General features: G+C 63.9%; 2 protein-coding genes across 3 annotated transcripts; both read right to left on the bottom strand.

The window, feature by feature from the left end:
• Positions 1–4212: 4212 nt before the first annotated feature.
• Positions 4213–5369, bottom strand: LOC129405765 (cytochrome c oxidase subunit 8A, mitochondrial). Its single transcript, XM_055143132.1, has 2 exons — positions 5169–5369; positions 4213–4531 (listed from the first exon to the last, which is right to left on the bottom strand). The coding sequence occupies exons 1-2, from the start codon at positions 5280–5282 to the stop codon at positions 4436–4438; spliced, it is 210 nt and encodes a 69-aa protein (XP_054999107.1). The 5' UTR covers positions 5283–5369; the 3' UTR covers positions 4213–4435.
• Positions 5370–9766: 4397 nt separating this feature from the next.
• NAA40 (N-alpha-acetyltransferase 40, NatD catalytic subunit) lies at positions 9767–19923 on the bottom strand. Of its 2 annotated transcripts, none has more exons than XM_055143488.1 (8): positions 19799–19923; positions 14465–14560; positions 13323–13375; positions 12062–12157; positions 11838–11996; positions 11472–11555; positions 11276–11353; positions 9767–11164 (listed from the first exon to the last, which is right to left on the bottom strand). In XM_055143488.1, the coding sequence occupies exons 1-8, from the start codon at positions 19802–19804 to the stop codon at positions 11023–11025; spliced, it is 714 nt and encodes a 237-aa protein (XP_054999463.1). In that variant the 5' UTR covers positions 19805–19923; the 3' UTR covers positions 9767–11022. The 2 variants fall into 2 exon arrangements, with proteins under 2 accessions (XP_054999463.1, XP_054999464.1); XM_055143489.1 differs by having other exon boundaries at positions 19783–19919.
• Between the last annotated feature and the right edge of the window lie 882 nt (positions 19924–20805).

Raw genomic sequence — 20805 nt, 5'->3', positions numbered from 1 at the left:
GCCGGTCTCGCGGCCCCGCCTTGGCAACGCCCCTAGCAACGGCGGCACCTCCCCCCCACCCGCGCCCGCGCGCTGCGGGGCTCCGGCCGCGTCTCCCCGAGCTCCCGCCGACGATCAGGGCCCCCGCGTCCGGGAGCCGCGTCTGAACCTGTGACGGTGGTAACGGGAGAAGCTGAAACTGAGACCGTTGCGGCTGAGGTTTCCTGCGGCGCCTGCGCCGGGCGTGGCACTCGCGCCCGACCCGGGAGCCCCGGGACGCAGCGGCGCTCCCGGGTGTCGGCTCCCTGCACGGGACCCAAGGCCGGAAGAACTGGGTCACTCCAGAAGCCGGGATTCGGCCCAAATGGGAAGTGGATGACTGGCCGCCGGGTGTTCAGGGAGCAGGTCGGGGCGAAGGGAAGCAGCTGTGCATGCAACACGGAAACGTCCCGTCAGTGCCCCGCTGCCTGCTGGCTTCGGGTGCTTTTGGTTTGGGGCTTTGTTTGTCCCTCCCGGCTTGCTCTTTGTGCTCTCCCCTGGCCCGCTGCTGCAGTTTTGTAAGGAACAAGTGTTACTGACGGAGAAACAAAGAATAAAGGGCATGTGGGCAGGAGCGATAGCACAGCGGGGAGGGCGTCTGCTCTTGCACCCGGCCAACCCGGGTTCGATCCCTGGTATCCCGTATGGTTTCCCCACCACTGCCAGGAGTAATTCCTGAGTGCAGAGCCAGGAGTAACCCCTGAGCATCACTGGATGTGACCCAAAAAAGGAAAAAAGAGTAAATGGCATCTTCTGCAGCCAAAGAAAAAGTATATTTGAAAAGCTTCTAGTAAAAACAAAAATAGAGCAGCAAGGCTGAATCCAGGAAACAATATAGTGGGTAAGGAACTTGCCTTGCAGGCGGCCACCCCTTTCCAATGCTGGGTTCACTCTGTGGTTCCCCTGAGCGCCCACCGACAGGCGGGATTCCCGAGCACTGCCAGGCGTGGCCCCAAACCAAACTGAGTAAAAATGAAAAGCAGCAAGGCTTTTTTCCATGTTGCTTGAAGACGCTAGTCAGCGGGGTGCCACCAGAGCTCTGGTTCCACATTTTCACGGCCTGACTTCAGTGTCTTCTCTGCCCCCTCCCCGCCCCAGGGTTACCCCATGAGAGCCCAGGAGGGAGAACGATCTGCGTTTGTCCAGAGTGTGTGAAGGGCGCCCTGGCTCACCCCCCAGCACTGACTGGCTTTTCTGGGTGCCAGCAACATTGCAAAGGGCTTGTCACTGGGTCATTGGCCCCCTGCAGTGGCTTCCAAACTCGGGGGATTCAGGGGCCACCAAGCTCAGAGCTGCTGCTCATCCAACTCTTCGCTCCTCCCCCAGCTATAACAGGGGGGTCTGTTCACTCCTCCAGGCCCTTGGTCCGCGGGAAGAACCTACGTATGCAAATGACGAGTTGCGGTTCAACTTGGTCTCTCTGGCCTTTTGAAATCTTTCTGCACGGGTGGAGGGCTAGTACAGCAGGTAGGGCACTGGCTCTGCACGTGGCCAACCCTGTAAGATCCCCAACACCCTATGTGGTACCCGGAGCCCACCAGGAGCCATCTCTAGGATGCAGCCAGGAGTCAGCTCTGAGTTTGACCTGAGCACTGCCAAGTGTAACTACCAGGCCAAGTATCACTGGGAATACCCTCTGGTTCCACAGCGTTGTTGGGAGCCCCCCCCCACCACACTCCACCATGAAAAAGGAAAACCTGCTACACAACTTGCCCCCTTCCTTCACTTCCGCTCCAAAGTCCAGGAGGGGCAGCATGGCCCAGAGCGGAGAGCTGAGAGGAACAGTCAGGCGATAGCAGCCTTGGAAGGCGTGAGGCGCCCTCCTGTGGTCCTAGGCTGGGCAGCTGCCCCTGGACACACGGGGCCCGGGGCCTGGAGGGAGGGCAGCTCCCGGCACCCCTCTCAGCAGCAGGGTGGGAAAGAAACAGCCTTTGGGAAACTTGGACCTTTCATCCTGCCCCAGGATCCAATTTTTGTCTCATCGACTTGGTGGTCCTTGCCCCCTTTCATGGCTCCTGTCCCATGCCCCGAGGGGTCTGATCTCTACTCAGGTGGTTCTGTGCAGCCAGGGGTCCATCCTGACAGAACGTCACCCACAGGAGGCCAGAAACTCCACTGGCCCAGCTGGGCTTGGAGTCGGGGGCCCTCAGGAACCCAGGCTGGAGGGGATGATTCTGCCCTGGCCCAGGTCCTGGTCCCCTGAGACAAAGCAAGAGGGGAGGGGCCTAGGCGCAGAGGGAAGGCCCTCCGAGACGGCCTGTTGGGGATCTGCCGGGGACCAGAGCCTTAAGGCGGCAGCCTGGCACTACCCAATGCCCCTGACCCAGCTCCCACAGCACAGGGGCCGAGGTTTGCGGATCTGAGGTCAGAAGTGGGTAGGCCTGGGTTTCAGTGAGTCAACGTCCAGGCGTCTGCAGGTGGAGCTCCCTCCTGGGGCTGAGCGACCCTGGGGTAGGGGCAGAACGCTGGTCCCCACTGCTACAGGCTGCGAGAGGGCCCCGTTCCTGTCCACCTGTCCCGAGGCACACATAGCTGCCTGCCGCCTGCACCCTGGACACTCAGGGCCTGGGCCGGAGAAACAGGAGTAAGGTGCTTGCCTCCTTGGACAGCAGATCCAGCTGAGACCCTCCAGCACTGCACAGGGTCCCCGAGCCCTGCCAGGCGAGGCCCCTGAGCACAGAGCCAAGAGTGACCCCCGAGCGTGACTGGGTGTATTTAGGGTTGCACTCAGCCCGGCCCATCACCTATTCCAAGGTGGCAGGTTCCAGGCTCCAGGGACAGGAAGCTGGCAGTGGGGTCTCTGCCACCAGTGACCTTCATCTCACACCCGTGGGAACAGGCCGAGAGGCTGGGTGACGGGGTACGAGTGGCAGTGGAGGGCCCCAACCTGGGTGCCCGACCTTCCAGCACCCAGCATGCGTGGACAGCCCCCACAGGCCCAGCACCCGGCCCTGGACAGCGACACGGAAAGCACTGCTCAGGGCAGACACAGGCCCTGTGGCCTCACGGAAGACCCAGGGGAAGGTGGGGGGTCAAGCACCACATGCAGGCCGCCTGGACTCCCCCATGCACCCCAACCCTATGCCGGGACCCCACAGGTGTGGGGAGCAGGAGCGCAAACAAAGGCCACAGGCCTGCTCCCCCCAGCTCCCCCGTCTAGGCGGCTGGAGAGGGGAGCTCTGAGACAGGACTGTGGTGTCCCTTCGGGGCTCAGGGACACAGAAACAGGACATCTCTCCGGGTTCAGAGGCGAGCGCCGGGGAGATGACAAGCCACTGAGGCCCCAGCACCCCAAGGCAGGGGCAGAGCAGCAGCGACAGGGTAGTAAGGCCACGTGATCCTGGCATGTTGGAGGAGGGGAAAGACGCACCCCCCTGCAGGGTGTCCACACCAAGGGTGCCCGTGTGGAGACAAGTCCCAAGAGGCTGCCCGCAAGGTGACAGCAAGCGGGCACTGGGCCAGGGGCACTGCCGGCCACCACTGTCAAGGCTCCGGAATGCAAGACAAAGGTCAGGTGGACAGAGCCAGCCTCAGCTGCTGCCCCCGAGTCCCCTCTCACCGGGCACCCTGGCGCACTCATCCCAGACCCCAGCTTCCTGTGCTCAGAAATCACCCATGTCACCCAGAGTGCCAAGGAGGGCAAAGTCCATCTGTCCCACTTGCGTGCCGGCCAAGGCAGCAGCTCCAGTGCTCCCCATGCAACCCCAGGCGGACTCCAGCAAGGGCACGAGATGGACAAGCAGCGGGCAGGGAACAGGCCACTGGCAGGGGCGGGGTCTGGGCAAAGGTGGGACAAGGTACAACGTGGTCAGCCAGAGCACAGCAGGGAGGGCACTTGCCTTGCATGCGGCCAACGCAGGCTAGATCCCCGGGATCCCCCTGTGGCCCCCAAAGCCCCGCCAAGAGTGATCCCTGTGTGCAGAGCCAGGAGGAACCCCCAAGTACTGCCAGGTGTAGCCCCAAACCAAAAAATAAAGATGCTGTCAGGACCCCACAGGACACCAACGCACAGCAGAGGGGACCGCCCCCCACCCCCACGAAAATGCAGGGACTCAGGAGAGCAGGCAAAGAAATCCCATTCCCGGGTGGGCGGCGGAGGACACGGGGACCACCGAGCATGAGCGGTGGAGGCCTCACCCCCCACTCCCCTCCTCAGCATCCCCAGGCGGAGAGCCAGCCTCCTCCTCCGTGAAGCCGGGTGGAAACAGACTTTATTGTTACAACAGGGGCCCTACCGCGCAGGGCCTTAGAAATCCAGCTGTGTGGCCCCGGGGTCGCCATGGCGAAATCGAGAGCTCAGGATGGCCGCGGAGGTCACTACGACTCAGGACATGATTCGGGGAGGCCGGCCAAGAATGCTGCGACATGATCGGGGCGGCCGGCGCGGGCAGGGCGGGGCGGGGCGGGCGGGCCCCCTTCACTCCCGCTTCTTGTAGCTCTCCAGGTTGGCCAGGACCCAGCCGGGCGGCACGAGGAAACACAGGAAGCAGGCGGTGAGCCCCACGACGACGTCCTACACGGCACGGAGAGAAGGGACCCCGCGGTGAGGCTCCCGGGCCCCCGCCGACGGGCCAGGACCCCCGAGGGACCCAGGACCTCCCGTTAAGCACCTGCTGGCAGGCCGGCGGGCAGGGCGCTCGCCTTGCGTGCAGGTCGCCGAGTTCGATCCCTGGCACCACCCGTGGTCCCCCAGGCAGAGCCGGAAGCCAGCCCTGCGCACTGTCAGGCGCGACCCAACCCTCCCTCAAACACAGCACCTGCTTAACCCACTCCCCCAAGGCCCTCCCCCCGTGGGATGGTGGGGGTCTCCTGACCCCCACTTCCCTTCGACATGCCCACCAAACAGGCAGCCCCGGCCAGGCTCACTGGTCCCCCAATTCCCTCTGGGCCACGGCCCCCCCGATTCCAGCTCCCACGACCACCCGGGGAGGCGTCCGTGCCCCTTGCCCGCGGGAGGCCTGGCATTCCGCCCGCGCCCGGGCACGGGCCCCGCAGCAGCGCCCGAGCTCGGGGCCCGGCTCCGGTACGGCCGAAAGGCCCCGCCACGGTCCCGCGCGTTGCAAGGGCCCTTCCCCGCGGGTCGCCTTGCGGCCCGCCGCGTCCCGCGCGCCCGCCCGAACCCCGCCGCGGGACCCGGGCCCGTTCCTCACCGTGGTGCCGAACGGCTCCCGCGGCGGCCTGGAGTGCACCTGGGCCCGCGGCACCAGGAGCCGCCGGGCCGGGCCTGCCAGACCCCTCAGGAGCAGCGGCGTCAGCGCAGACATGACGGCGGGGACCGGACCGCGCACAGTCGCGAACCGGAGCCCAAGGTCGGGGAGTCAAAATGGACGCCCCGGGCGGAAATTCCGGGCCGGGGAGGCCGGGAAGGGGCATCCCGGGACGCCGCCGGAAGTGACGCGGGACACGCCCCTCCACGCGCACGCCAGGTTTTGGCGCGTTCCTCGAAACAGCCAATCGACGCCGAGCCTACTGCTATGGGGCGGGGCTAGAGGGGCGTTGCCCTCAGGAGCGCCCCGCCTCTAAGGCGGGCCTCTTTGTGAGTGACATCTCCGACGGCCCAACCGCGTAAGGCATACAGCGAGGCGGCCTTCTTGACTCCTCCTTCCATTCATAGCGTTAAATCGCACTCTATTCAGAAACTCCACGCCGCCCTCGGCACACGCCAGGCGCCTCCACCTTACTGGTGCCAGATGCCTGACACTGATCACATCTCTAAGCTCTCCTCATTTGTTACTGGCCACATCGGGCAGTGCTCAGGGGTGGTGCCCGCTGGTACTCAAGTGACCACTGAGTTACAAATGGTGGCACAGTATGTGCAATGCTGGGGATTGAACTCCTGTTTCCTGCATGCAAGCGTGTGCTATCTCTTCTGCCTCTCCCCTCTTCTGTTGCTAATCTCTTCTATCAGAGAGGCACCCGTTGCAGCTCCCCTCTTCCTTCTATCCTCCCATCAATGCTTTATTATTGGAGGGTGGAGGCCCCACACCGGGCTCTACTCTCGGCTCACTCCTGGCTCTGTGCTGAGAGATCACGCCTGGTGATGCTTAGGGGACTATAGGGTGCCGAAGATCAAATCCACGTCAACAGTGTGCAAGGCAAGCTTCCTAACTGCTGTACTATCTCTCCAGCCCCCTTTTCTTTCTTTTTAAGCATAAATATAACTCAGTCAAATAATACTTTAAAAACTATGCTGAATGGGGCCAGAACAAAGGTACAGTGGGAAGGATGTTTGCCTTGTAGCCAGCCGGCCCAGGTTCACTCCATCTCCATAGCATCTCGTATGATTCCCTGAGTACAGCCAGGAGTAAGCCCTGAGCACTGCCAGGTATGGCCCAAAACACAAAAACAAAAACAAAAAAAAAGAAAAACTATTTTGGGGCCTAGAGAGATAGCTAGAGGACCGGAGTGCAGGTTTTGCAAATAGGAGCCCTAGGGTTTGAGCCTCCATCTCCTGTGCACCAACAGGAGTGAGGCCTGGGCAGCACCAGGAAAACATTTGGCTGGAGAGTCAGCTCGACAGGCTAGGCACATGCCAGCCTTGGTTGGTGGCTCCTGAGTACCACTAGGAGTCACCTTGAGAAAGGAGCTGAGCCCCTAATTCCTTTGTGGTGTGTCCCCAAAACAAATTTTCTGTGGCTCCCCAATGCTCACAAGAGGAAGTACCAGCTCCTGGATGTCACCCACCAGTATCATCGCTAAACATCCCTCTCCTTCATCTTTTCTTTTTTATTTTGGGCAACGCCCAGCAGTGCTCAGGGCTTAGTCCTGGCTCTGCACTCCTGAATCACTCCTGGCAGGACTCAGGGCACTATATAGGGTGCCAGGGACGGAAACCAGGTCAGCGGTATGCAAGGCAAGCACCCTGCACTCTCCTTTTGGCCTCCATCTTTCCTTTTTTTTTTTTTTTTTTTTAGCTTTTTTGAGTCACACCCGGTGATGCTCAGGAGTCACTCCTGGGGGTGCTCAAGGAACCATGTGGTACCAGTGATCAAACTGAGATTGGTTATGTGCAAGCCAAGCACTTTACCCCCTCAACTATCTCTCCAGCCCACTTACAAGGTACCGGCGTTCCCGGGAAGCTCCACAACCAGTACCCGTTGCAGATGGCATGGGGAAGGACTCTTCGGAAGTTCCAGTTTGAACTCATGTCAGTGGCCTCCATGCTGTGGTGCTGTGACTGAGAAACTTCAGCTCTTGGGGGCAGGGTGGGGGGGATTCAGGGGCAGCACCAGGCGTGCCTCAGTGTCTCAGAAGGGGCTGGGGCCTGTCCCGTGTGGGTTTGTTCATGACCAGCCTCACCCCACCGCAGGTACCAGGCCCCCCCCCACCTGCCCCCTGGCCTGGCAAACAGCCCAAGATAGAAGCTTCCAGCTCCCCTTGCACACCCCCAGGGGCCCAGGGCTGGGGAAGGGGTGCGACTTCACGCCACAGGGAGAGGAAGGGCCGGACCCCCCACAGCGGTCTGGACAGTCAAACCAGCCATCGCCAGGAAAGAGGCCAGAGTGCCTCAGGGGATGCAGAGTACCCCTGGGGGTCAACATGGTCGCCCCCACACTAAAAGCAGTGGCAGGGGGGCTGGAGTGATAGCACAGCGGGTAGGGCGTTTGCCTTGCACGCGGCCGACCCGGGTTCGATTCCCAGCATCCCATATGGTCCCCTGAGCACCGCCAGGGGTAATTCCTGAGTGCAGAGCCAGGAGTGACCCTTGTGCATCGCCAGGTGTGACCCAAAAAGCAAAAAAAAAAAAATAAAAAAAAAAATAAATAAAAGCAGTGGCAAGGCGGCAGCCAGAGCAGGGCCAGGCCATGTCAGAGAAAGGGGAGAAACTGTGCCAAGTCAGGCAGACTCAGGCCTAGGGCCTGGGGGACCCAGGGTGGAGGTGTGCTGAGGACTGGGAGGGGCTCGGGGCCCCAGGGTGCTCCCCAGATGCGGCCTGCTCAGCACGCGGACACAGGCACCAGGAGTCACTTTCGGTGGCGCCTCAGTTTCAAGTGTCTGCAGGACCCCAGGATTGGAAGGTCACAGGGCTGGACTCAGGCTCCACACAAGGGGCCCCACCTGGAGCAGCCAGAGCACTGAAAGAGGAGTAACCTCAAAGAACACCAGGTGTAACCCCCCAAAGCAAAGATGGCTTGCAGGGGCCCGGCCGCCAGCCCGTGGCAGAGCACAGTTGCTCCCCAAATGCCAAACCCTCAGGCCAACTGCCAGGATGCCGATGGTCCGTTTATTTTGGGGAGGTGCCACCCCTTGCAGTGCTGGGGAAAGATGGCAAAGACTGATAATGACTCAGCCGCAGAGCACAGGGCACCTGCTGGCACGTGTGTGTCCCCCGTTCTGTCCGGGACCCGGGGCACGGCAGCACGTGCCTTCTCTATGGTACTCAGCCCGGAGGGAGCCCGAGGGACCCCAGCGATGGCGGCCTGGCGCTGAACACTGGCACTGCCCACAGGGCACCCCCCCAAAGCTCCACTGCCAGACGGAGGCGGGCCCTGGGCCTCCAGGGCGAGAGGGCAAGGGAGCTGGGCAGGGAGTAGGCAGGTCGGACTCTTCCTGCTTTTCCCCAGATCGGGCGCTTTCCTAGGGTGCTGGGCAGCGCGTCACAGGTCCCGTGAGGGCTTTTTCTTTCAGTGACGGGGTATCATCAAGGGATGCTCAGGGGCTCACAAGGCACAAGCTCAGCCCTCTGGGGCATCTCCCCCGGCCCGTGACAGAGAGGAGCGCGGGGGCAGGACAGGCCCTCCCCTCCTGGCCTACTCGCTCACCCCTAACCCTGTTCATGCTGCTGCGATTCCTCAGTGTGGGCCGTTCCCCCGCAGGGCAGCCCCTGAACCCTGGCACTCACTCCCCGCCCCTGGACCCATCAGGCCAGGGGCTCTCCCTGACAGGGCGTCCTGAACCAGGGCTCCGGCTGTCTCCCAGCCTCTCCTGCAGGCGAATCCCTCTCCCTTCCTGGGCCCTGAGGGCTGCGCCCAGCTGCCGGCCACTGCTGACCCACCCGGATATGGAGCAGGAGGCCCAGGCAGGGGAAGAGACCAGCAGGTAAGGCCCCCTTTGCAGCCACCCACACCTTCTAAGATGTCATGTGGCAGAGCTAAGAACCTAAGCTGGCCACAGTGCAGGGGTTAAGCCTTGCACACTCGATTTGCTCAGCGGGCCCCAGTAACGTCTCCATTGTGAGACTTGTTACTGTTTTTGGCATAACGAATACACCACAGGTAGCTTGCAAGACTCTGCCATGCGGGCAGGATACTCTCGGTAGCTTGCCGGGCTCTCTGAGAGGGACGAAGGAACCAAACCGGGGTCAGCGGTGTGCAAGGCAAACACCCTACCCTCTGTGCTATCCTCCAGTCCGTCTTGCACACAGCTGATCATGTTCAACCACTTCCTGATTCCTGAGCACAGAGCCAGGAGAGCTCCCCGGGCATTCCCGGGCTTGCCCCAAACCCAGAGCGCAAAGGGCCTGCACTGCACTATCAGTTCCCTCCCCCTGGCCCCACGAGCAGGTGACGTGGGCACCAGACACCCAGGTCCCAGGAGGAGACCCCTCGACACCCCCAGAGCACAGTGCTCACAGCCTGGCCAAGGGCAAGCAGCCACAGATCTTGGGCAGAGGCCCAGGACCGCCACAGTGGCACCCACACCTGACATCATCACCCCGATAGCGGGGTCTCCCTAGGAAGGGGTGTCGGGCACTCCCAGCTGGACCCAGGACCTGTGGCTCCCCAGGGTCAGGCGGCCAGTCCCGCAGTTGAACAAAGTGGCTTTTATTTGTGACATACAAATACATCCAATGTAAAAGAGATCATAATTCCCTTTGATTCCAGTGATAACTCTAAAGAAAAAAAATATATATCAACAGGTTTATCTCCAAAGTTTCCTCTAAAAAAAAAAAAGAGAGAAAGGGCTAAAAAGAACCATACACGTCATATACAGGTCTGGCATCAATAAAAATAACCTGAAGGGCGGAGCCAACTAAAACCTTTGAAAATAGTTTAACATGCGCCCCAACAATCGAGCGCCAGCTGCAGCGGCCGCTCTCCTGAGCCCAGAGCGGGGGTCGGGAGGGGCAGGCGGGTGCCGGAGTGGGGGCTGTGGGGCGCACACGGGGGGTGCCTGTTGGTCCTGAGTGGGGGCATCAGAAACCCAGCACACCGGTGTCCTAAGAGGCGGGGCCCACACACACTCCCGCACCCCGAGACCCTGGGAGGGGCCTGTCAACCCCTGTCAGGTGCTTCGGGGGTCGGGACAGGGCCCAGGGCAGAGCCTCCAGGCTCCCCCAGGACGGCAAAGTCCTGGGGGGCAGCGGGCTGGTGACTCGAGACAGGGGGTGCTGGGAAGCGCAGGACCTCGCACTGCGTCTCCAGGCCCGGCTGGAAGGTCACAGTCTCTCCAGGGTTGGACGTGGTGGCTCCGTCCTTGCGAGGAGGCGCCCGGATGGCAGCAGGGGGCTGCAAGTGACCCCCGTCAGGAGGCGTTGTTCTGAGCCTGCCCGGTCCCTGAGTAAGCCTCTCCCCGCCCTGCCGAGCGCGGGGCCCGGGAAGGCAGCGGGGGCGGGTGGGGGCACAGCAGACAGGACCCCTGCAGAGAGCAGTGAGCACCGAGATGGGGGGGGGGGGGCTCCCTGGCACTGTCCCTCTGGGGGAGACGAGGTACCGGCAGAGGCGCGGGACAGGCACTGTGGGCGGGGCAGGCCTCTGTCTACAGATCCCGCGCGGATACGAGTGCCCGAGCCCAGAGCCACACGGAGGTGCTCCCCCAGGGGCCAAGAAGCCCCTCCAGGGCCGGCTGTCCCCTGGCGGATGCAGCTGATGAGGGTTGCCAGCAGCACTGTCCCCCGAGCCTGGCCTCAGGCCTCTTGCTGTGCCCTGATGTCACACCAGGTGGCTTTGCCCCCGAGAGCCAGCCGGAGCCGGGAGGGGAACGGGCCAGCTGCAGAGGAGCAGGGCCCCACCCCTCCCACAGCGGCCCGAGGGGGGCAGCAGGGCGCGCAGGGCAGGGAGCAGCTCAGTGGCAGCAGCCCCCACAGTGCCCGCCCGCGTGGGAGTGCTGGCTGTCCCCAAACTTGGTCCTCCGGCTCAGGATCTCGTAGGAACAATCCTCCCCGCAGCACCCCGACATGCTGGGGGACGAGTCGTCAATCTCAAACCTGCAAGGGGGCAGAGAGGCGGCTCCCAGGGCGGGTCCCCGCCAGAGGGCCCTGCCCCCGCCACCCACCCACCCCCACCCACCCCCACCCCCGCCCCGGGCCCGGCCTTACTGCAGCGCCTCTCGGAAGAACTGGTAGGCGCCGTGGTTGTGCTTGAACACCGTGAGCATCACCTTCTTCATCTGGGTGCTGGGGAGAAGCAGAGGGAAGCTTCCAGAAGCAGGAACATGCCTGGTCGCGGCCCTGCACCAGCGCCGCCAGCCTGAGGACGAGCCCGGCCCTGCCCCTGCCGTGGCCGGAGTCTCACCTGTTGGCCACGAGCTGCAGGATCTGAATGAGGAACTTGCCCAGGCCTTTCCGCCGCACCCGGCTCTCCAGCTGCACCTCGTAGCTGCAGACGGAAGCAGGAGGGGCTTTGTTTTGTTTTGTTTTTGCTTTCTTTTTGGGTCACACCCAGGGACGCTCAGGGGTTCCTCCTGGCTCTGCATTCAGGAATTACTCCTGGCGGTGCTCGGGGAACATTAATAGGGGGATGCTGGGAGTCGAATCCGGGTCGGCTGCGTGCATGGCAAACGCCCTCCCCGCTGCGCTGTGCTCTCGCTCCGGCCCCGGCCCCGGGAGACGGAAGCAGGGAGGGCTCAGGGGCGGGACGGGGCCCAGTGGTGGCGCCTACCAGTACAGGACTTCATCCCCGCACTCCACGTCGAAGCGGAAATGGGAGAAGGCCACGGGGGCCGAGCTGCTTTCCCAAGCTATGAGGTACCAGGCGCGGTCGTCCGCCATCTCCTCCCGCTTCTCTCGGTCCTTCCAGCCCCACTCGCTTTGCTCATACCTGGGGACGTGGGGCGTCAGGGACCGCGGTGCGGAGCCCCCCGACTGCGGGCGCACCCCGCTTACATGGACTGCATGTTGGTCTTGGTGAGGCCGAAGGCCCAGTCCAACGTGGCTGGCTCCAGGCCGGACACGCGCTTGCACTCGATCGAGACGTTTAACCTGAGGAGGGAGACGCGCCGCTCAGGCGCCGCAGGGCAACCGGCTTCCGGGAGGGCCGGGGACCCCCGCAGCCTCCGCCCCTCGCGCCCTCTGCGCCGCGCGGCTCTGCTTCCCGCACGGGCGCATCACGCGTGCTGGGGACTCTCACGGGGTCCCCAGGGCCCTTCTCCCCCGCACCTCACCTTCCGAGGCCCTTCCAGAGCCCAAAGGGGCCCGGCCACTGCCACCGTCCTCCTAGGCCATGGCTGGGAAGGGTCACCGCTGCCACGGCCTCCTGTACCTGCTGGCCACGCGTGCACCCCCCGGCCAGACAGCAAAGCGGCTGTCGCCAGGCCGGGCACAGCCTCATGAGGCCCCCTCGGCACTGACCCTGTCGGGGGCAGACGCCCACGCCACATGGCACAGGCCCAAGGGGAACTCCGGAGGGGAGTCTGTACGAATTGATTCTTTTTGTTTTGCTTTTGGGCCACACCCGGTGATGCTCAGGGGTTACTCCTGGTGGTGCTCGGGGGACCCTATGGGATGTCGGGGCTCAAACCCAGGCTGGCAATGTGCAAGGCAAACGCCCTCCCCACTGTGCTATCACTTGGGACTCGATTCTTCAATGATCCAAGTTCTCCAGGTACTTGTGGGTGACACCACGGGCACCCACAGCAGCCCCCGGGGAAGGAGGGGACGCCTGCCCAGAATCAGGGGTGACGGGCAAGCTCAAGCACTGTGTTGGGTCTCATCTGAGGCAGGAACAGGAAGGACGGGGACTGCGCAGTGACACAGGGCAGAGGGTGCCGACGCTGACATCTGTGTGCGCGTCTGTCTACTCCCGCCTGGTGACAGGCCAGTGACAGAGCCCAGAGGCTCAGGCAGATGAGGCGCTACCAACCGAAAGAACAGAAGGGGGCAGTGGGAGCTCCAACCCAGTGCTCAGTGCTCAGAGGGGCAGAGCCTGACCTCGCCTTTGCCCCGCCCCCACAGCGGAACTGCAGCTTGGACAGGCTCAGCACCTGCCCGTCCCAGGCCTTGTGCGGCCGGGCCATAAAGGGAAGCTCCCTGCGCTGTCTCCTCCAGAGTCACCTTCTGTGAGCCTCAGTTTCCCCACAGGAGAGAGAGAGCATCACAGCTCTGAGCCTTCCCCTGGAGACAGGGGTGGGGCCTGCTGTGCGCTCACCCGTTGCGGTCGTACTTCTTGAAGACGGGAAAGGCCTCCAAGGGGTCTCCAAGCTGCAGACAGGAAGGAAAGAGTGACACAGATGCCCCAGTGGTGTGGTCCTATCACCCACTAGGGGGCGCCACAGGCCTTCTCTGTGATGCGTCACATGGAGGGGGTGGCTCTGGCAAAGAGCCAAACTCAGCCAGTGGATACAAGCCACCTGGGCCCGAGCACCTGCGGGCTTCTTCGAAGCCCCCAACGACCCTCACCTGGTCAAACCCCAAAGAAAGGAGGCCAGAGAGAGCAGAGCTGGTAGGGCACCTGCCTTGCACACAACCGGCCTGGGTTCGATCCCCGACACCCCATACAATCCCCCAGTACCACCAGGAGTGATTCCTGAGTGCAGAGCCAGGAGTAACCCCTGAGCATCGCCAGATGCGGCCCCCCAATGCACACACAGAGAGAAAAAGGTCCTGCCCTGAACTCCATCCTTACCCACACGAGCCGGGGCAGGGGATCAGAGACAAGAGGCGGCCACAGGCCCATGAGAAATCAATCTCTGGAGCTGCAGGAGTGTTTTGCTTTTTGGGACACACCTGGTAACACTCAGGGGTTACTCCTGGCGGTGCTCGGGGAACCATGAAGGATGCCAGGGATTGAACCTGGTCACTGATCAGCCATGTGCAAGGCCAGCGCCTACCCGCTTTAATATCCCTCTGGCCCCAGGAGTGGTTTGGGGGCCACACCCGGCAGTGCTCAGGAATCACTCCTGGTGGCGTTCCGGGGATCATACGCAGTGTTAGGGACCAATCAGAGTCAGCCCCACACAGGGCAGCACCTAACCCGACGTGCACTCTCTCCGGGGCCGAGAAAAGCGGGTTCTTCTTCCCCACTGCACCCCCTGCACAGCCCCGGCGAGAAAACATTTTACAAGGGAGTTTTTCTCTCCCTGAGGCCAAACCCCGGTGTACTGTCCCCAAACCTCCGTCACGGTGAGGAAGAGAGTGCCAGAGGGGAGGGTCAACCACATTTCCTGCACACCTGGCTACCTCCCCGCCCCCCCCGTCCCTGCAGGAACTCAAGTCTGCCACACGGTGGCGCTGGAAGAACCGTGATCAGGGGCGGGGGGGGGGGGGGGGGGAGGGGAGGCAGGGAGTCACCCTGTTGGCGGCTTCCACTTTGGCACAGACGGCGTCCATGGCTGCTCGCTCCTCCAGCCGCTTCTGCTTCTTCTCCTTGCCTCTGCTCGACTTCCTCTGCAAGAGGGAAAGCGAGGCCGGCGGGTAAGGCTGCGGCAGCAGGACCGCCCCACGAGGCACGGCAGGGGTCGCACCCCAGCCAAGAGCGCCCAGACGCTGCACAGGAGAGGCCCGAGGAAGCAGGCAGATGACCCACAGACAGTTTGGGTCCGGCGCGGTTCCAAGCCTGGCAGGACAGTCCAGGCCGGCGCTCCCGCCAAGGGGTGAGGGGCCCGTGCAAGGTCCCGTGTTCCGGCCGCAGCGCCACCAGGCCCGAGCAGGGTCACGGGGTCGGAGCACAGAACCACCAGCCAAGCACTGCTGGGAGAGGCGGGACCCCCGCAACAGTGAAGGCGCCCCAGGTCACCCTGGGAAACGGGGGTAGTGAGGGCCCAGAGGGCTGGGCTCTGGAACCCTCCAGCTGCCCAAAGCCTCTCTGCGTTTGCTCCGCCCTGGGGCCCACTTGGGGGGCCACCTGGGGCGGGGAGTGGGGCCTGTGCGGGGAACAGGCGCTCCTGGTCTCCCTCGCAGAGGCTCGGGGCAGGTGCCCACATACACGGCTGCACGAGGGCGGGCAAAGTGCCAATGAAAGCCCCAGGTGAGGGGACAGGAAACCGTGAGGAGGAAGAAGTCCAGGCCCACGGGAGGAACCACTGAGCCAATGAGGACTGAGGGGGCCGCCCGGGATGGGGGATGTGTGCTGAAAGTCGACCAAGGACCAAACACGATCACCTCTTAGTAACTGCACTGCAAACCAAAATGCCCAACACTAGAGAGAGAGGAAGGAGGATGGTACCTGCCGCAGAAGCAGGGAGTGGGTGGGGTGGGGGTGGCGAGTGGGACACTGGGAACAACGGCGGTGGGAAATATGCACTGTAGAGGGATGCGTGCTTGAGCATTTGACTGAAACGCAATCACACAAGTTTGTAACTGTATCTCATGGTGATCCAGTAAACTTTTTTTTTTTTTTTGCTTTCTGGGTCACACCCAGCAATGCTCAGGGGTTACTCCTGGCTCTGCACTCAAGAATTACTCCTGGCAGTGCTCTGGGGACCATATGGGATGCTGGGAATCGAACCTGGGTCAGTCTCATGCAAGGCAAACGCCCTACCCGCTGTGCTATCGCTCCAGCCCCCAATAAAACTTCTTAAAAAAAAAAAAAAAGGCCCTGGGAGCAGAGGCTGCACCCGGAACCAAGGCTTAGGGAGACCCGCCCCAGCCGTGGGCCCTGGGCACCGGGCCGGGCCAACTATGTAACGAGGCGGGTGCTGCCCGCCCTGGGAAGCGGCGCCTGACCCTGGGCATGGGGCGCTGCTCTCCGTGGGGCGCGGCCGTGGCACCGTGTGCCCTGGAGAAGCCCGTGCTTGCTCCCGGGCACCCAACTCTCTCCCCCCTCACTTCCCAACAAGTGTCATCTGACTTCTCCTGAGACTGTTTCCTTGAGGGAAGGTGCGATTCCCGGAAGCCCTGGGTCGCAGAAGGGCCCGGCGCACCTCCCTGCAAAGAGCAATTCATTCCTCCAGCCTCAGCTCCACGGGCTCAGGGCCATTTCCCACGCCGGGCCGGCAGAGCGGGCGGCTTGAGGCCAGGAGCGCCGCGTGGGGGGCCGACTCTGGCAGCCCCAGCCCTGCCCTGCCCAGGCGGAGGTGGACAGAGGGAAGCAGGAGGGGCCGGAGCGACAGTGCAGCGGGGACGGCGTTTGCCCTGCACACAGCTGACCAGAGTTTGACCCCTGGCGTCCCACAGGGTCCCTCAAGCACCTCAAGGAGGGATTCCTGCGTGCAGGCTCAAAAGTAACCCGAGTATTGCCAGGTGTGACCAAAAAGGTTAAAAACAACAACAAAAAAAGAAGCAGGGGACACCTTTCTCCAGGCTGCCACCTTTCCCCCTCGCGTCACACAAGCTGCCCGCGACACAGTTCCAGGGCCCAGAGGACGCCCCAAACCATTGGTGGGCTGGCCCTGCCTTCCAGCAGCCTGACCCCCACCCACTCCTTGTCCCCCCAAGAGCACAGACTTGGCTGAGGAGCAATTGAGGCAAGAGCCCCTCAAGGCAGCTCCCAGGGCTGAGTCGCCCCGCAACTGCACAGCCAGGGCCGAGGGAGCGGTCGCGTGTGGGGGTGGCCAGCTCCGTCCCCTGGCCCAGGCGACACACCCTGCCCACACCTGGGGAGCGGCCCGGGGCTGGGCTGCAGGCCTCCCGCCGCCAGCCGGGACTCCCACCCAGCCTCCACTCACCCTGCTCAGATGGGATATTCCCAGCACCCCATCCTGAGGGCAGGTGGCTCAGGGCTCCCCTAAACCCAGTTCCCAGAAGCACTGGAGTGCCCGTACTGTGCAATTAGGCTGCCCGCCGTGTGGGAGCGCTCCTGGCAGCAGCCCGGGCCGGGTAAGTGCCTCCCGGGGGAGCGCTGGAGGCTAAGGTGCAGGATTCAGAGCCCGGAGACCTGGACTCGAGTCTGGGTAGCCACGGGACTGGGCACGTGCCGACGGCTCTGCAGCGTGTGGCCCGGGTCCTGCTCCGCCTGTCGCCTCACCCTAGGGGCCCCAGCGCGCTCAGCTCATCCCGCCTAGCGCCGGGCCGGCAGGTAGAGGCACCGCCAGGAGCGACCCCTCCCACACTGAGCAGGGCACAGCCCGGGACCACCCTACAGGTGGTTCCAAACGATCCCCCCAGGTTCTACGTACTGTGGGCGCGGGGGCAGTCAGCAGCCCCCAGGACAGCACACAGGGGTGGGGGTGCCACGGGGTCAGCTGCAGGCAGGGCGAGGCCGGCCCCCGGCTGCAAGTCCCAACCTGCCAGGAGCGCCGGGGAGGAGCGCGACCCTGGGCTCCACCCCCCGGGCCTCAGAACTTACGGGGTGCCGGGGATCAAACCCAGCCGCGACACATGCAAGGCATGCGCCCCACACGCCGCTGTGTTCTCTGTCCAGCCCCTTGGACGATCAGCCAGCTTCCTGCGCCCGTCTCTGACGGGGAAACCGCCTCGGGTCCAGAGAGCTGGCTTCTCGGAGGACCTCCGCCCCCCCCCTCCACCCCCACCCGGGGCAGGGACTGTCCCCTGCACACACAACGCAGCACACAGCCGCGCTCAGGCTCACGCCACTTCACAGGCACCTGGTACCGTCCCCGCCGCGCTGCCCCCGCCAAGGAGCCCGCACAGCCACTCGGCCGCCCGGGGTCACACAGCGCCAGGAGCAATCCCTGAGCTTCACCCAGGTGTGACCCAAAAAAAAAAGAAAAGAAACCCTGGCCTGTGGCTCCAGCTGCTCTGAATAATGAGGTGCCGAGGCACCGGTGGGGCCCATTTGCTTCCAGGCTCCTGCTGGGAAGACCCCAGTGAGCCTCTTAATTACACTCACACTGGGTTCCAGAACCTTCCACCCAAATCTAGGGGAAATCTGCCACCAGGGCATGAAACTTATTCCCTGCCTGTGAAGCACAGAGGATCCAAAATTCCCTTTTTCAGTTGTCTAGATAAGTATTTCCTACTACTTTTCTGCCATCAGGTTGTTTTGTTTACTACAGTGCGCGTAGGGCGCGCCTGTCTGCTGATGAGCCGCGGGGGAAGGGGCGTCCACAGCGGGCGGCGGCCTGTTCTGCCAAGGGCGCGGGGGACGGACAAGCCTAGTAACTGGCAACAGTCCCAACTGGCCTGAGACTCCTGGCAGAAGCACTCTTGGCTTGGGCATTCCTGGGTGTACATCACTTGGGGGGGCACACCCCCCACAGGGCATGGTCCTATACCCCCATCATGCCAGTCGCCCTCTGCGCCCTGAGGGGAAGACACAGGTGAGGGAACCGCGGTTCAGGAAGGCCCCAGTGTACCGCGCAGAGGCGGGCACCCCGGCACAGAGCCAGGAGTAGCCCCTGAGCAGTGACGGGAAGGGTGGGCGGGAGAGACAGTACAGCGGGTGGGGCATCTGCCTGGCACCCCATATGGTCCTCCTAACACCTCCCAGAGTGACTTTCTGAGTGCAGACCCAGGAGGACGCCCTGAGCATCATCAGGTGTGTCCAAAAAGGGCCAGGAAGAGGCACATCGGTTCCAAGTCAGGGATCCCCAAGGCGGTAGAAACTCCACGCAGAACCCAACACAGCGCGCTAGGCGGGGATGCCGGGGACCTTTCGATTTCTTTTTTGCTTCTGGGGTCGTCACTCCTGGTGATGCTTAGGACGACGGGGCCTGAATCAGCTGCTCTCACAGCAAGTGGCTCTTCCCCGTCCCCCACCCCCTCCCCCTTTGGCATTTCCAGGAGGGCGCTGACACTCCAATTAGTGACCCAGTGCCGGAGGAACGGGGACCCAAGGCAGGGCGGGCTGAGAAAGTACGCGGCAGGAGGCCGGCAGGGTGCAGCAGGGCACCCTCGCCAACAGCTGCTCCCCACGCAGCGTGCTCACCCGCAGCCCGAGCTAAGGAGCGACAGAAGGTGGGGTGGGCGATAAGGGAGCCGGCAGGGCGCTGGCCTTGCGCGTGGCCAAACCGGGATTCCATCCCCAGCCCCCCGAAAGGTTCTCCCGAACCTGCCAGGAGGTAAACCCTAAGCACTGAGGTGGGACCCCCAAAACTAAAATAAAAGAAGCTAGAAGGAGGGGCCAGGAAGACGGTGGACAGGGTCGGGGACCCATCTCGCAAGACGGAGCCCAGTTCTGTCCGGGTCCCCGGCCCGCGAGGAGGGTCCCGGAGACAGAGCAGGAACCCGGCTGAGCATCTCCGCGGGTGTGGCCCCGACCCGCAACGAAACAACCGAAAGAGAGAAAAGGAGGTTTCTCCACCCCGCGGGGCACCCTCCCCTCCCCTCCCCTCCCGCACAGGAAAGTTTCCACCGGCTCGGGCGGCGGGGCTCGGGCTGGAGCGTTCGAGAAACACCTGCACGGCCGCACAAACACGCCCCCCGGGCGGCTCGGCTCGGCCGCAGCAGCCCCCGGAGCTCGGGCCGGGCCGGCTCCCCGGGGCCGGCCAAGGTGTGACCTTGGCGCGGTCTCCCTTCTCCGGGCGGGGCGCGCCCCCGAAGGTGGGACGCGGGTGACAGCCGGGGGATGGGGGGCGGGGGGCCTCGCGAGGCGCGGCGGGGGGGCTCCCGGCCAGGCCCGGCGTGGGGACCACAGAACCACCGGGGAGTCATGTGTGGACCGGGGGTCACGTGAGGCCGTCGGGGGTCGGAGTCACGTGAGCAGGGGTTCGGGGAACAATGGGGGCGCGGGGGGCGCGCGGAAGGCCCCCCGGGGCGTCGGGGCTCACCCCCGGCCTCACTCACTCCCATGGCGGCGGCGGCGGCGGCGGCGGCCCGCGGCGGCTCCTTCTCACGCACTTGCCGGCGGGGAGGCGGCAACGGCGGCGGCAACGGCGGCGGCGGCGGCGGCGACTCCCGAGCGGCGGCGGGCCCCGCAGCGCGCATGCGCCTCTTGGGCTGCCTGGCGGGCACGGCGCCGGCGCAGAGCCGGGGGCGGGGACGCGCGCGGCCCGGCGCGCAGGTGGAGGGTCTCAAGCCCGAAAGAGGCGGGAGGCGCCGAGCCGCGTCGCGCCGAGAATGACGTCGCACCCGGGCCCGCCCCCCCTCCCCGCGCCCGGTGGCGTCTGTCGCCATGGCGACGGCGGAGCCACGCCGGGGAGACGCGCGCCGCGGGGCGGCAGCCGGGTGGGTGGCAGCGCCGCCCCCGCCGGGCTCGGGCGACCCCCCCCCAGGCGTCAAGCCCTCGGGGAGAACGGCCCCCTTGGCGCTTTGGGGAGACCTTTGGAGAAGTGCCCACCTTCTAGATCCGGAACGCTTCGGGCGCCCTTGCGAACCCGTTATTCGTGCGTGCACGTGACCGTTCACTCGCCTTCCGTTCATTGGCGCTCTCGCAAACGCTGCCCGACACCTGCACCGTGCTGAGCCCCGGCTGCGCAGGGCGGTGCAAGACGCCCGTGCTGGCCAAAGCTTGGGGCTTAGCGGGGAGACAGGCTTGTAATAAAAGTTACCGGAGGGAGGGGCCGGAGGGTCTGTGCAGCGAGTAGGGCGCTTGCCTTACATGCAGTGAGCCGGGTTCGACCCCAGCCGTCCCCGAGTACGATCGCTCAGCCATGGCTAACCCCTAAGCATCGCCACGTGGTGTGGCCCATAAACAAACGAAAAAGAGTTAACTGAGAGACTGGAGGAGTAAGTCCAACAGGCAGGCCACCTGCTTTGCACGAGACTGAGCGCCACCCAGTTCCATGCATAGCACTACATTCTAGTCTCCACTGCAGGAGTGATCTCCGAGCACCGAGCCAGGAATTAGCCCT

Source organism: Sorex araneus, chromosome 6 (genome assembly GCF_027595985.1).
Source record: "Sorex araneus isolate mSorAra2 chromosome 6, mSorAra2.pri, whole genome shotgun sequence".
Lineage (NCBI taxonomy): Eukaryota > Metazoa > Chordata > Mammalia > Eulipotyphla > Soricidae > Sorex > Sorex araneus.
This window is presented reverse-complemented; position numbering and strand designations above follow the sequence as displayed.

What these genes read in the sequence shown, in the direction of transcription:
- NAA40 (XM_055143488.1), bottom strand. An exon ending in AAGAAGTACGACCGCAACGG is followed by an intron (nt 12,158 to 13,322) that starts GTGAGCGCACAG and finishes CTCCCTCCTCAG; the next exon opens with GTTAAACGTCTCGATCGAGT. An exon ending in CTGCAGCTCGTGGCCAACAG is followed by an intron (nt 11,354 to 11,471) that starts GTGAGACTCCGG and finishes GCTTCTCCCCAG; the next exon opens with CACCCAGATGAAGAAGGTGA.
- LOC129405765 (XM_055143132.1), bottom strand. Translation starts at nt 5,282, where the DNA reads ATGTCTGCGCTGACGCCGCTGCTCCTGAGGGGTCTGGCAGGCCCGGCC. An exon ending in GGGAGCCGTTCGGCACCACG is followed by an intron (nt 4,532 to 5,168) that starts GTGAGGAACGGG and finishes CGTGCCGTGTAG; the next exon opens with GACGTCGTCGTGGGGCTCAC.